Source organism: Sylvia atricapilla, chromosome 3 (assembly GCF_009819655.1).
Source record: "Sylvia atricapilla isolate bSylAtr1 chromosome 3, bSylAtr1.pri, whole genome shotgun sequence".
Classification (NCBI taxonomy): domain Eukaryota; kingdom Metazoa; phylum Chordata; class Aves; order Passeriformes; family Sylviidae; genus Sylvia; species Sylvia atricapilla.
The window spans coordinates 67822302-67837072 of NC_089142.1; the positions used below are offsets into that span (position 1 = coordinate 67822302).

At 35.0% G+C, this 14771-nt stretch overlaps 1 protein-coding gene across 1 annotated transcript in view; it reads right to left on the bottom strand.

Annotated features, from left to right (window-relative positions):
* The window catches only part of FMN2 (formin 2), a 151215-nt gene that overhangs the window by 118078 nt on the left and 18366 nt on the right, over positions 1-14771 (bottom strand). Inside the window, 1 exon segment of the mRNA XM_066314421.1 lies at positions 3416-3563. Within this exon segment, the coding sequence (XP_066170518.1) occupies positions 3416-3563 (148 nt within the window).

A 14771-nucleotide genomic window follows, 5' to 3' on the forward strand; every position in this document is an offset into this window, starting at 1 on the left:
AACTTAGCACAACTACCTCCCTTACATAAAAGTACTTAAGAAAATAGGAACAGGACACTCCTATGTATTGGTCAATATTTAACAATTTGACAGAATTGTTTAGCTTATGTTTACCACAGAAAGGTCATAATTTGAAAAAGGATTCTAAATATAGGCATTTTTGTTAAGCAAAACAAAAAACAAACAGGAAAAAAACCCGACCAAACAACCCAAACGCTACCACCACAGTTAGAAAAAAAGGCTTGGAAAACGAAAAAATTGATGTATGAGAAATGAAACCTTCCCTTTAAACCAAATCAAGTTTCTTTTTTTTTTTTTTTTTTTTTTGGTTTTTTTTTGGTTTTTTTTTTTTTTAAGAGACTAACTTAGATTTCAGGCTGTAAACCCACACCGATATTTAGTGGGCTGAGACTTTAATTTTGCAGAAGTTGCATTATCTTTGAGCATTATCATATGTGGTTAAACAGGCACATGGGAGACAGGATGACTGGGCTCTAGTGCCTGCTTACTTGTCTTTTCCTGTATGTAAAGTAGAATAGTGTCATCAGCAAATAATTAAAATAATTGAATTTCAAATGCCCTGTTGAGTTTAGATCCAGGTAATGTGCTGAGATGTGATAATGGTAGAGTGAAATGCCACAAAAAGAGAGGAATAGATTTGGGTATTCAAATAGAAAACTAGTTTCACACACATTGATCTTACTGGTGATGCTGGCTCATTTTTTCCAATACCTTAAGTGAATCCAGAACTGAAAAATGTTTTTTTAGAATGAATATTTGCTGACTTGAATCCAAATTCACATTAAGTATTTCCAAATGTCTGTTTTTAAATAAATAGCCAACATAAAAAATCCCCAAACAACAAGCAACTGACCAAACCCACTGTCCCAAAACCCCCAAAACTCCCAGCAGTCTAATAGCCCTTTTCTCACATCCAGCAATGCTTTACATGATATAGAGCATACAGCAAGACTATTAAATGCAAACGATACTAAACAGATGAATTTACTACTTTGCTAATTTAGGATGGATTATCTAAAATCTTGCAAAATTTTTTCTTGCCTTACTGAAAGCTTGAAGACCTAGTATTGTTTTAATGCTAAGGTATATAATAAAACCCAAACATTCTGTAAAAATATCCTGTTGCATTCCTCTCTTAATCAATGCTTTTGTCTGAAATGCATGTTCTTGTTTATGAGCTCTTGTTTCTAATGTTAATATATCTCTTTAATCCAGACAGCAATATTTTTCTTTATATATATATATACATACATATATATATATATATATATATATAAAATAAAACTACTCTGCACATAATAACTTAAACCTTTAAAAAATGTTTGCCCCCTACACACTGCTAAGGTGTAAATTCACAAAATTATTTAGTTACAAATTTTGAGGGAAGTGTTTATCCTCAGGTTCTTCCATCACTCACCTCCAGGTTCTTCCAAATGGCAAGCATGAGAATAATGAAAGAAAGTTAAATTATACATCTGCCTCAGTTATATTCAAAAGAATTGTAAATTTTACTTTTCCTCCATGCCCTACATTGAAAAATCCCACCAGAAGTTCAATAAATACATCTCAAGAGCTATGTATATTAAACTTAGAAAAACTGCCAATACACAATTTTTTCACTTTATTTCTATCTCTATTTCTGAATAGTTTTACTTTTTTGTTGGCTTTTTTTTGTTGTTTGATTTTTTTTTTTTTGCTGTTGTTGTTTTGTTTGTTTGTGGTTTTGTTTTGGGTTTTTTTTTTGGGGGGGGGTTTGGGGGTTTTTTGAGAGGGCAATGGCTGAGATAAGGAATAGACAAGCCCTATACATATTACACCCACGAAGTAAGTATAATAAACAGAAAACCATAGGATGGAAATAAATCATTTACAAAATTAAGACATTTAAAAATTATTAGTATTGTCCTTTTGATAGAAATACACTTCGAAGTGTATCTTTACATTCCAAAATATTTTACGTTATTACCATTCTTCCAGATTTTAGAGAAACTAAACTCTGGACTTATACCAACCTCTGCTGGGCTAAAACATTAACATAATTTAATTTGAAATTCAGACTTCTGTTTTTCCAGTGCAGAGTGTGCTCATAAATACTGTGATCACACATCCATTGGCTAAGTCTCCCGGCTGAGAAACACAGCTCAGAGTAGGTGGCAGTGAATTCTACCACCACATGTGGCAGCACTTTCATTGAATGCAACATAAAACAGGAGATCCTTGGTTAGAAACTAGACTAGGTCAACAATCCAGCACTGCAGAGTGCCAGACTCTTCATTGCATCAGCGAGATGGATGCAGAAATGTTTCCTCTATCTCCAATAGAATTCCTTTGGTAAAAGGCACAGCATAAACAGAATAATACAGCAGTATTGCATTTTTCTTGGCATCACTCATTTTGCTTGTGAACACTGAAATAAGTGATACCAGTAAAAGTAAAATGTCATCATGATGATAAGTGTCCATGCAAGAAATATTTTGCTCATGCTCCAGAGGAAGTGACAAAGTCCCAAAGAAAAGTAAATCTGAAATTAGCTCCACTCAAAGCCTACAAGATACCAAGAGGTCTGTTGAAATAATGACTTAACTCTTCAAATCTGAGCAAGGAAAATGAGGAGTGGAAAGGAATGAAAAATTTGAAAATACCCAGTAGCTCTCCATGGATGACATGGGAATGAATGCAGTCATCAGTTTTGGGAGCTGCTGAATATTAACTAATGGAAAGCAAAGCCTCCAAGAACCTGTGGTATTCATGGATAAACACTACTAACAGGAAACAGGCTTGAAATCCTCTTCTAAATTTCCTTGTCAGCTACAAGAGAGGTTTATTTCTTGCTTGGTTTTAATTTTCAGTGTAAACAAAGCTCTTTAAGAGCATGAAGAAGATTGCAGAAATTCGGTTGGCAGCATAACCTCACAAATTTTAAGGTAAAGTGACTTTGTAAGCAAGACTTCATTTTATTTTTTCAGATACACTTCTACCCCTCTGTCAGCACAGGACTGGTGAGTCTACAAATGAATACCTTACACCACTCTCATGACTTTCAGTATAGCATCAGTTGGCTTCTGAAGTTTTCCACATTTTTAAGAAGAAAATAGAACTCATATCTCATAGCTCTGAAGATATGTAAACTGGAAAAGAAAAATCACAGCACCTGGAAAAATCTGTTACTCAGCAGATGCCAGGTACACGTCTTGGTTGCTAACAAAAAAATGCATTTCTAGTGAATATTTTTTATTACATTCATACTAGCTGACATTATTCCTGATGCTAATCCAAGATTCTCAAAACCAGGTGTTTGTTAGTAGCCAAGATACTAAGTTTATATTTTGGATTCTAAAAAACAGCAGCTTCCCCTATCCTATACATTTATCTTCTCTGTATCCAAGAACTGTACCTTCTTCTGAAGTTTTGAGCCTTTGTTCTTCATCTGGAGGTTTGGGTGGAGGCCATGCAGATGGAATTCTCCTTGGAAAGCTTCCTTCAATGTAATCTGTTGAATGTGTGGGTTGGCTGACTGCAGCCCAAGTATAAAGCTGGTCTTGCTGTGATTTTAAAAAAAAAAAAAAAAAAAAAAAAAAAAAAAAAGATGGAGAAGTTCATATAGAAAGACAATTTCAACAAAATGTCTAAGCTTTTGTTTCTATTACAAATAACTCAATATAACTCAAATAACTCAAAATACTCAATATTGAGACAGATTTGGTTTTTTGCTCTTCAGTCTGATAAAGACTTAGGATAAATCTATCTTAAATAATTTTGTTCATTAACAACAGAGAATTAAGCTTTTAGTATTCTACAACCCAACAGCATGTTAGGATACAGTTCAGCACTTTTTTGAGTAAGGAACTCTTTACCATTTCTTTTCTTAGAAGAACACATTCTGTCCATCATGACTGCATTTGGTCACATACAGACAGTTTTATTGAAGGGAAATATTTCTCTCCACACCGTACATAATCATTTTAAACCAAATGCACAAGCAAGGAAAACGAACAGAATTATTTCAGCAGAAATTAAACTGATATATGCACTCTTTGCAACCCTATTTTTATCATTTCCATTTTAATAGTTTTAGAAAAGAAGGTTAAAAGGTGGATTTTCTTCTGGAGTAAAATGAAAAAACCCCAATCAACAGCTAAAGATATTCTCAGGCCTCTCTTATTGCTCAATAGCTCTGACTTAGAGTCTATGATTAAAAGTAGGACACAAAGAGAGTTTCTGATGAAAACTAGGGCAAACTTATGCTTTAAGCTAACAGCAAGATTTTAGATGACCACAATTCAAGTAGTCCTTGTGACTCCTAGTTTGCATCAACATGCACACCTTGTGATTAAACATTTACAATACTGTAAATTCTATAGAAATCATTTACAGCAATTGCTCAAATAACCTAGCAAATGATCTGAAAAGATACAAATATTGTAGCACGAAACTAGAAAAAAAATCAGGTCAAAGGATAAAAATGCAGTCACATCACAGTATCTTTTTACAAAGATGATGTTCATTAGGCTTCATTTATTCTATTGCCTGAGTAAAAACTGGTACATATTTCATTTTTAGATTAAACTTCTTTATTTTTATTTGACAAATAATAAACTTTGAAGAGATATGCAGGAGGAAGAAGAAAATGCTGCTTGCTTTTGAGATAATCACTATTCTATGTGACTAAGTTACAACTTCCCTAAAAATAAATTGTTATAAGAGTGCAAATGTTCTGTTGGGAGCAACTTATTTGGAACAGACAAATGCTGGTAATAAAGTAAAAAGCTTTGTTTTACAGAGGGTGCCTCAGTCAGGGTCAAAGGAAGCTCATCAGACCTTCCCAGCATGAAAAACATGGCAAAAATCCAGACACATACATTGACTTTAGATAAAGGTAAAAATAAATGGATAAAAAGCTTAAGAAAAAATAACATGAGGTTCTTTACATAGCCCTGAACTCTATGTTCCTAGAAAAGCCTGTCCATTAGAGTAGCATTACCATGCTACTCTATCTGAACATCTGAAAATGCTTGATTAATTCAGTCTTTTGAGTCACTTGATTCTTTCCTTTAGTCTATTTCCAGCTTTTTAGAGCATATGTATTTTTGAGTTTCGGCCCAATTTCCGATACTGTTTGAGTAAAAAGGAGAGGGACTCCTACCTGTACATGCTGTGTGAAGAAAAAGTGCTGAATTTTGCTATTTGTCATGTTTCTGCACCATTTAAATCTCAAAAACACACACTAAAGTAAGACTTGAAAAAGTCATTGACACAAACTAGAACAATTTTTTTTTTCTTGCCCACTCTACCACATTTTACAGTCCAGGGAACACAAGGAAGAACATGCTCTGCACAGAGTTAACTGGCTAAGCACAGATGACTTTCAATAGGGTTACACATAGGGTTATAGGGCAGTAAAACAAAAGACAACTGACTGTAGATAATGCTGACATAGCATAAATGAAGAAGACAAACAGTTAAACTGTTCCTGGATATGACATTTCACCATGTCACTTTTGAAAGATCTAATACAATAATTTACCAACAGATTCTTGAAATAAGATTAGTCTACATGAATCAAGAAGTATTAAAAAATATCCTCAAAATTATTGTACAGATGGTATACATTATGAAGGTAAGAAAATATGAGGTACCTGTATTCTTGCTGATATAATTTACATCATATAAAATATGAGCAGTTATAAATTAAAACATCACACAACTTGATAAAAAACTCTTAACTCATAATGGGAGCTTTGTGAGTATAAAAGACGGTATTTTTTGTTAGCATTGCATTTGGTGGGGGGGGATTTCTTTATTTTCTATTGAATACAAAGAAGGGCAATAGAGTATACTCCTCATGTAATGGAAATTTACAAATGTAAATGTAGGTTTTCAAAAATGCCTCTAAAGGAGTTGCATTATAATAAAGCATATCCATTTTCAACATATAAACAAGGTATTTAACAACTACTTTCAGATTACTTGCAAACTTATAAACATAATTTAAAATATGAAAAATCCTCATGACAGAAAGGTAGTCTGGATGGCAAATTGATAGCCCATAAATTACACTTTAAAAGAGAAAAGATTAACCCTGTCTCTACTTTCATGCCCTTCAAAAGATACAAATCATTTGAATGTCCTAATTCTTATGCACTGAATCTATGATCCAAAAGCTAATCCTCTTTATGTTTTGTCTTTAGCTCCTTGTCAGTTAATATACTAACCCATCTCATTTCTCCTTTTTGAAATCTGATAATGTCATAAATGTGCTTGATTATTAGAACAGTTTGAAGAAAGAGATATGCAGCCAATTCTATGATGCCGAAGTCCTGTTCAAGCAAAAGAAACAAAATAATACAATTTTTTTTTTAAAATCCCATTTTTTTGGTATTATTAATTACAAACCAATCATCCATGGACCTAGTTTTGCACATTCAAATTCTTCTCCTTTAATAGTTTAATTTCAGGGACAAGTTTTTTAACTAAATATCATTATACACACAATCAGTGAATACTCTTACCGTGATCAAGTTTTGGATGCATCTGGAATTTCCCCTTCATCTTGCTCCACTATTTAGTCTTTAAAGCATCTCTTTTGAGGGAATTTCCCCTTCATCTTACTCCACTATTTAGTCTTTAAAGCATCTCTTTTGAGGGAAAAAAATTACATATATATCCTTGTAATGAATGATCTCAGTCTTACTTATTCAGACTCATATCTCAGCAGACACTGGCAGCTTAAAGCTGTCTGAGTCCAGTGCACTAAACATGATGTCAAGAAGAGTTCTCATTTCCACACATCCTTACACAGCACTTTCCACTGGTTCTTAAAAGTGCAGAGCATCTGCACATGGGCGAGGCAAACTGCCTGCAGGATCTGATGGTACCTAATCAATATACATTTTACCACTTATAGATGCTAGCATTTAGAGTCACAGAGAGTTAGGTCTGTAGTTTAACTCACTCTCTTCCCAGAGAGCTCTCAGTATGCACAGAGAATAGGTTTTTGTTACAACTTTTTATTATCTGTGACCACAGAATTACACTTCGACTACGCGATAAATTCAGTATTAAATATTCACTTCTCTGCTTGAGCTGGAGATTCTTTCCTGCTCATCTTTTAAGATGAAAATGAGTGTTAGAAGCTACTTGAAGAAAGGCCCCTAACAAATGCCATGTGACTGGTGAACCCAAAACTAGGGCCATGAGTTAGACCCGCAGCAAACATTGTAAGTCATTCTGGTGGGCCTGGCCCTTTCGGAAAAGGTGTCACATGTTTTTCACACAGAGAGACAAGTTTTGTTCCCTTGGCCACGGAATCTGAATTAAAGATCAGTATATCCCTCACTGTATGAATATAATATGCAACCTCAAATGTATGCTACATTGTTCCTGGAGATATACAGGTAGTACCATCTTCTGCTCAATGTCATATTAGTTTTTAATCAGCTGTTTATCTGCTTCCAGTTCAAAGAAAAAAAATAGCCATTGCAGGCAAGGCTTAAAAGAGGTATAGGAGATGGAGTTGAAATAGCAACCCATGTATTCACATTTGGGCCAAATGGCTTCAAAAGCATAAATTAACAATGTGAGGATCAAGGGGGGAAAAAATCTAACCATAAGTTAGCCATAAGACAATTCCCAAGGAAAAAAAAAAATCAAAGCAGTCAGGTGGGAAAAGGTGAGACAGTACAATGCTCTATTTTAGGTAGCAGTAGAGGGAGGAAGTACTTTAGCTGTACCTCTAAACTTTCTTACATGAGAGTGCATTGGTACCAAACTTGCCTGATGGTTCCTGTGTTGAGCTGTGATGCAATAGGGTTCTATTTTGCATAACTTTTTTCTTTTTTTTAAGTAGTAAACTTGAATTTTTTTCCACTAGAACCATAAACATTCAAAGTTATCCTGAAAAGGGAAGAAAAGAAGTGCTGGCGTGTTCTCAGGCAAGTATAAATGGGTCAGGAGTAAACACAGAGCAGTAGTTATGAGAAGGTTCCTACTCATCAAACCATTCTGGATGACATGCTTTCAGTGGGAAGTAGTTGAAGAATGGGGAGAGGAAAAAATAAAACTGCATTTAAGCTGGGACAAGATAACTCATAGAAGAGTTCCATTTTATGTTACTTGGGATAAGAAGGGACCAGACTCCATGTCTCAGGGATGTTTTCCAGGCTAAGAGCTACAAAGAGCTTGTCCACATTTATGGATAATTTTTTGGCATTTAGTCTGTTTCAAGTGTGTGGAAAGAATGATTTTTTTTTTTCCATTCAGGAGGTTTAATCATTCTAATACACTAAGTATAGAGCTTTAAAGCCTTTAAAATGAAAGAAAGTCAACTGCATGTCTTCCACTGAATACAAAGAGTTAATTGTAGAAGCAAGGTTTTAGTTTGAGAAACTAGAGCCAGACTACCTCAAAATGCTCTTATCAGCAGGAGACTGCTTTATTTTAAGCAGCTTTTAAAATAAAGAAATCAATACTTTTAAGAATGGGGAAAGTGGTTTACTTTTTGAGGGCAGGTTCAGTAACAAAGCTCTGTCTTGCCACTGACAGAACCAGAGCAGTGATTAAACACGGCCCTTGACTTATGCTGCCTTTGGCTGCACTAGTGAGCACAGATGCTTTCCAAGGTTGAAAAGCAGCAAGTCCTTCATAATACTGTAATGTAGAGCTGAAGCAGCACTTTATCCTCATAAACTAAATTTGTTACATAAGCATTGTACCTGACTCGAAAGGATTTTTTTCTTTTCAGGGAAACCAATGTGTCTCAACAATGAATTTAGTAACACGCAGAGTGTGAAAAGACATCTTTTTATGACTGACATTCTGAAGAAAGAGAACTAACCTATAGAAAGTCATAAAATATAAATATCTTTTGAGGTGACAGGCTGACCACCACCTTCACCATAAGCACAATGATACTAAAAAATTTAAACAGCTGATATAAATTTAACATTCAGTATACAGCTCTTGAAGCAATTCTTTAGAACAACAAGCAAGTAAGCAAGGTTCATTGCATAAAGGAACTTGAAAATCTAGCAACATCCTACACATAAAACATCTAAGTTGAAAGGGTATACAGTAGCATTACCACAAGGAAGCAGAAATAAGAAAGAAAAGGAGTAAAAGGAGTAGAAGACTGCAGAGCCTGAGCTAACAACTGTAAAATAAATTGAATTTTTTTTAAGAAATGGAAGCAGGGAAGTAGCATAAGAACAAAACTTCAGCTCAACGATCAAATGTTTTTGTTTTACTACACTCAAGAACATTCAGAACTGTTCACCACAAAAGACAAAGTATCACAAAGCGTGAGTGGGCAATGGAAGAGGAGATATGGAGGCTTTGATTTAGCCAAAATGAGCTGCTATGGTAACCTATACTACAAACAAAGATTAGGACAGTAGATTAACAATCAGTTTTCTCTGCCCTACTCCACAATTTTCACCTGTTTACTTTTGAAGACTTATTCACTATTGACTCCAGTGTACTACTCTAATAAAATTGAGTACTCCAATGTACTGCTCTGATAAATACTGCTCTGAGATGGGCCTACATTCAGTCTTACATATTATATACCCAAGCATCAAAAGTATGCTTGAAAAAATGTTACATGCATTGCTGCCAGCTATGTGCTGCTGTTCAGAATTGAAGTTCTCCTAGCTGATGTCAGTACTTGGAACGTTCTTTGGAAACTGATCACTGGTGATATTTTGGCTCTGTCTTCTGAAAAAGAACTCTATCTGCAATCTGTTTACCCACTAATTTTCAGACTGATATCAGCAGTGCAAATAAGTTTAAATTATGTCAAGCCTTCACATCACTGATTTCTCTTCCTTCCGACTTGCAAAGTCCCACCATCTGCTACTACTCAGCAGAAAGAAAGCAGCGTCTTTATTTCCTTAGAAAGCATTTGCATCACCACAGGTGGCCAGGAGATAATAGGATAACAGCCTTTTTTTGCAGTGTTTTCCATTCATGCTGTCTGTCACTATGCTTCCTTGGAGAGGCCTTATTTCAGAGACAGATGACAGCCTAGTCAGGCATCATAACTACAAATGGCACAAGGGGTAGTGCCTATCCTAAACTGTCAAACATGACTCTGTGTAAAAATCATATCATAACACAGCAAAAAAGATACCATCCAGAAGATTTTATTTATCCCTTCCATTATAGAATGTGCTGAAACTGTTGATAAATCAAGAAGGCATTAACGGCTGTACTCAACACAGTAAGAGCATTAAATGGAAGCACTGAAAAGAGATGCAGAGTTATAGTCAAGTCAAAATCAAAACACAGACAGAGACGAAAGAAGATGATTTTTTTTGTTAATGCCACCTGAAAAGTAGTCATTACTGGACCCTTCAGCGTGAAATAGAGATTAAGTTCCTTAAACATAGAATACAGTAGGGATACTAAGGTATGCTCAGTTTTCTTCTCCAAAGCACTTACAAAATTATAAAAAAAAATCCCTTATCATAAAAAAAATCATTCAGAATTTAGGTGTTTCAAACCTAATGCTCAATTACTTGCAAAGCTTGTCAGAAAATTAAATAGGAACTTGGTATGAAAGAAAAAACTGGCCATAGCTTAAGACCATACAACATGAACTGGAAAATCTGAAACAGGAAATCGTAATTAGAGACTACATATTCAGAGAGTGTAGAAAAAACAGGTTTTTTTGCAACTACTGGATAAAATGCAAACATAAAGTACTGTCAGTATTTCTTAGCACTGAGATGTTAAAGAAAGTTGCCTTGCATAGGTAGGAAAATGCCAGCTTCTTCCTTGTTTTGAACAGTTAAAATCTAAAGCAAATATTTATAATTTATCCACATTACTAATGGCTCTCAAACAGTAACTATCGGTGATTATTAAGAGAGAAGCTAAGCAGATGTAAGATGTTTTAGTAAGCAGATCTCTACTTACTAAAAACTGTGATCTTCCAACAAGTGAAGGAAAAACTTGCACATTGTTACATTGTTTCCAAAGACACACCCTTTAGAAATGTCGATTTCATGATGATTTTACTCTAATAGGATAATTTAATGAGGTAGTATGCTAAAAAGCATGAGACTACAGCTGCATTACTTGTAGGAAGATAGGTAGCTCACACAGCTAACAAGTGACAAGACAAGGGGCAAAGGCTTTAAGCTGCTTCAGGGGAGGTTTAAATTGGGTATTATGTAAGATTTCTTCACCGAAAGCATAGTCAGGCATTGAACAGGCTGCCCAGGGAAGTGGTGGAATCACCATACCGGGAAGCGTTCAGGAATGTCCATGTGGAAAATGGCACCAGCCAAACTGGAGGCAATCCAAAACTGAGCTGGGAGTCTGACGATCTCAGAGATAAACAAAAAATATGGGTCTGGCTCTACTCACAGTTCTGGAGTAAGGTCAAAAAAGATATACCTTTTAATTCTAGACGGGTGAAATTTAGGTGTTAAGGCTAGTCCTTAATTAGGTCCTGATTCCTATGTCTTTAAAATAAACTGTTCAAGGTCTTTGCCAAACTTAAAAATTCTGTGATTCTATGGTTTATAAATGGAAGACTTTCACAGGGCATGAATGTCTTGCATAGCATTTACTCAGAAAATATTTTGGTTTTATTTGAATCTTTAGAAACCCTCTTGAAATAACTGCTCCAAAGGGAAAAATTTAAAAGGCAATAGCTATTCAAAAGGCAAGCAATTTTTTCAGAGAACATGCTTTCTGTAGGCTTTTGCTAATCTATCTATCTTTCTATAAATTGCCCATTTACTCACTTGACTTTATCTATTTTTTAGTTATACCCTCTGTTTTTCTTTTATAAAATACTAGCAGAAACATGAAAGACTAAAGATAGCCTGATGAGTAAGTTGCCATGACACACATGAAACAAAAATTAGCAGCCTCCCTAGCAAATTGGAAACTAGCAGTAAGGGCAAGGTATGTCTAGACAGAGAATCCGCCACTGAACTTTTACTTACTCTTTAAGATACTCTTTACATTTTAAGAGTAGGTAGGAAGAGCTATAACAAAACCTTCTACTGTTTCTCAACAGTGAAATCTTAAAAACACCAACCCTTTTCCATTTATGTTACTTTTAAAGCTTTTAACTGCATTTTTCAGAGTAATCTTTTATTTTGGGCAACTGCCATCAGCTGTTTCAAAAGAAAAAATTGGTAGAGCAGGCCAAGATTGAACATGCAAGTTCTCTCATAAGCTCTTTAAACAGTTTTAAATTTCTGTGCTTTGGGCTAAATTGACAAAAAGTTCAGAGATACTTCATGAACATGCAACCTCCAATCAACATTAAAATCTATCCAAAGACCTGAGTAATATATAAGCCTTTGGAAATGACGCTCAGCATAAATGTGGTGACAGCTGCTATTTCTCTGAAGATTTGTGCTCTCATTTGGCATTTGTTAATCCTTCATGTTTTTCATATATGAAAAAAGGAGTAAGCATCACATCCACAGAGCATAGTGTACACCAGAGACACGAGTGCCAAAAATTTAAATTAAACTGAATTCTAGGAGCCATTATAAAAAAACTAGCCCAAGAAACTAAGAGCTGTGGAAGTTGTCTTTACTTCCAACGTACTGCTTAACTGCAGTCAGACAGAGGGGAAGGGAAAAATAAGGATCCAAAAAGAAATCAAAAAAAGAGGGCTGCACTGTTCTTTAATGGCCTACATTGGAGCCTGGAATGTCTTGGGAGAAAAAAAAGCAAACCAGATCTCTTGCATTACTGAGAAAACAGACACAAGATTTGGATAAACATTTCTAAGACAGGGAGAAGTAGAGGTGACCAGCGGGCATGAATAATAAAGAAAATGAGAATATAATCAGAATGTGCAATTGCAAATATTCCAAGAGATTTCAGCATTAGCCATGTTAAATTGAATTCACTACAGGCCATCCAGAAAAGGGGATCAGAGTGAGAGAACAAGACTTGAAAATAATCTGTTTATATTCATCTCAAGCCATGAGTAACAGATCATAGAGTGAACAAAACTTATTGAATTGTTTTCATAAGCTGTAACCTAACATCTTCAAAAAATAGTCTGTGGGACCACACTAAAGCAAGAAGGGAATAATGGATTCTATTAAATTTTAAAATAATAATACTTTAAAGTTCAGAAATACAAGGGATAAGTCACAAAAGGAGAAAAGGATTCAAAAATGGGTTTCAGTGGAAAAAGTGTTGGAAATTCCGGAAAAAAAAATAAAATTGTAAAGAGTGACCTAAGAGACTTTACAAGCACCAGATTAGGATGGAATCAAAACAGCCAAAGAAGTAACATTAAGGAACAGGCAAGCACCATGGCTTCATGAAGAAGGGAGGATAGCCGACAAGCGGCAGGGACCAGGACAGGGCTACAGGAGCTTTGCTGATGGCAGTTTCAGCTAAGGGAAAGGGATATCAGCCGTAATAGAGGCAATCCAAAATTGAACTGGGGGTCTGATGAACTCAGAGATAAACAAAAAATGTGGCTCTGGCTCTGCTCCCAATTTTAGAGTAAGGTCAAAAAAGATATACCTCCTAATTCTAGATGGGTGAGATTTAGGTATTAAGGCTAGTCCTTAATTAAGTCCTGATTCCTTCATCTTTAAAATAAACTGTTAGATCAACATTAAAGTTTTGATCTAATGAATTTTAAAAAATGCAAAAAACCAAGAAAAATGTGAATAGGAAAAAAACCCCCAAGTACACACATGGAGAGGAATGCAAAAGAGGACACAACTCGCCAACCTTATGTGTCCTTTTTAAAGTAACATTCAGCATCCCCATAATTTTTCAACCTAATTTTTAATTGTTTCATTCCCTTACATATCAATTAAGATTTATTTCCTGTAAAATACTTAGAATACTTTATATTTAATTTAAATAGTTTAAATTTACTCTAAGAAGCAAGGAGATGCATAATTTTCAGGTTTCCAGCCATTAGAATTTATAGTGCAATTTCTAAATATTTTTGTTTTGGAGAACATGCAAAAAATAAACTGAAAGGTGCTCCTGTACTGTGGTCACCAAGGCTGGAGTAGAAACATATTGCATGACTCAGCATCAGCAGCTCTCAGCTCTGCACTGTGCGGATTCAGTTATGGAGACCTGGTGCTGAAGAGAGCTGGATGCTCCTTTGGAGTACGATGAACCACCAGTTCCATTGCAGATGGCCATACACCATTTCTGGCATTGTTTTACCAGGAGTGCCATCTATTTGGGATATTTATACAGAAAAGTAGTCACAGAAGCTGTGACATTCGTGGCTTACTATAAAGCAAGCCAAATTAAGATCACTGCTAATCCAGAAACATCTTAAATTCCTGACCTTAACAGATGGTTGACGTACTAGGCTACTACCATGTCCCTCCTTTTGGATACATTAAACAAAAGATAACTAAATACTTAGATACTTAGACAAAACATGATATAACAGTTAAAAAAAAGAAACTTTTCTGTTTCTTGGAGAACTCTGAATTTGATAAGAAATCTATTTAGAATACAAGAGAAGTTCCTTAAAAATATGGTATTCAATAATCTAAAGGAAATTGCTGATTATATGGTAACAGCAGGAGAGTGGAAAACATTACCAGACTCTTTTAAACAACCTGGAAAATAAGGAACTTCGAATGCTGTGTGAATTTAAGTTGCCTGGGTAACCTCAGTTTTATAGTTAAATTGCATTTTTCAATTAATTTCAAAAACCAGTTAAAAAAAATTCAAATGTTGCATCTTAAAAAACCCAAAAAGAAACTGTAACACGAAAGCCAAAACAT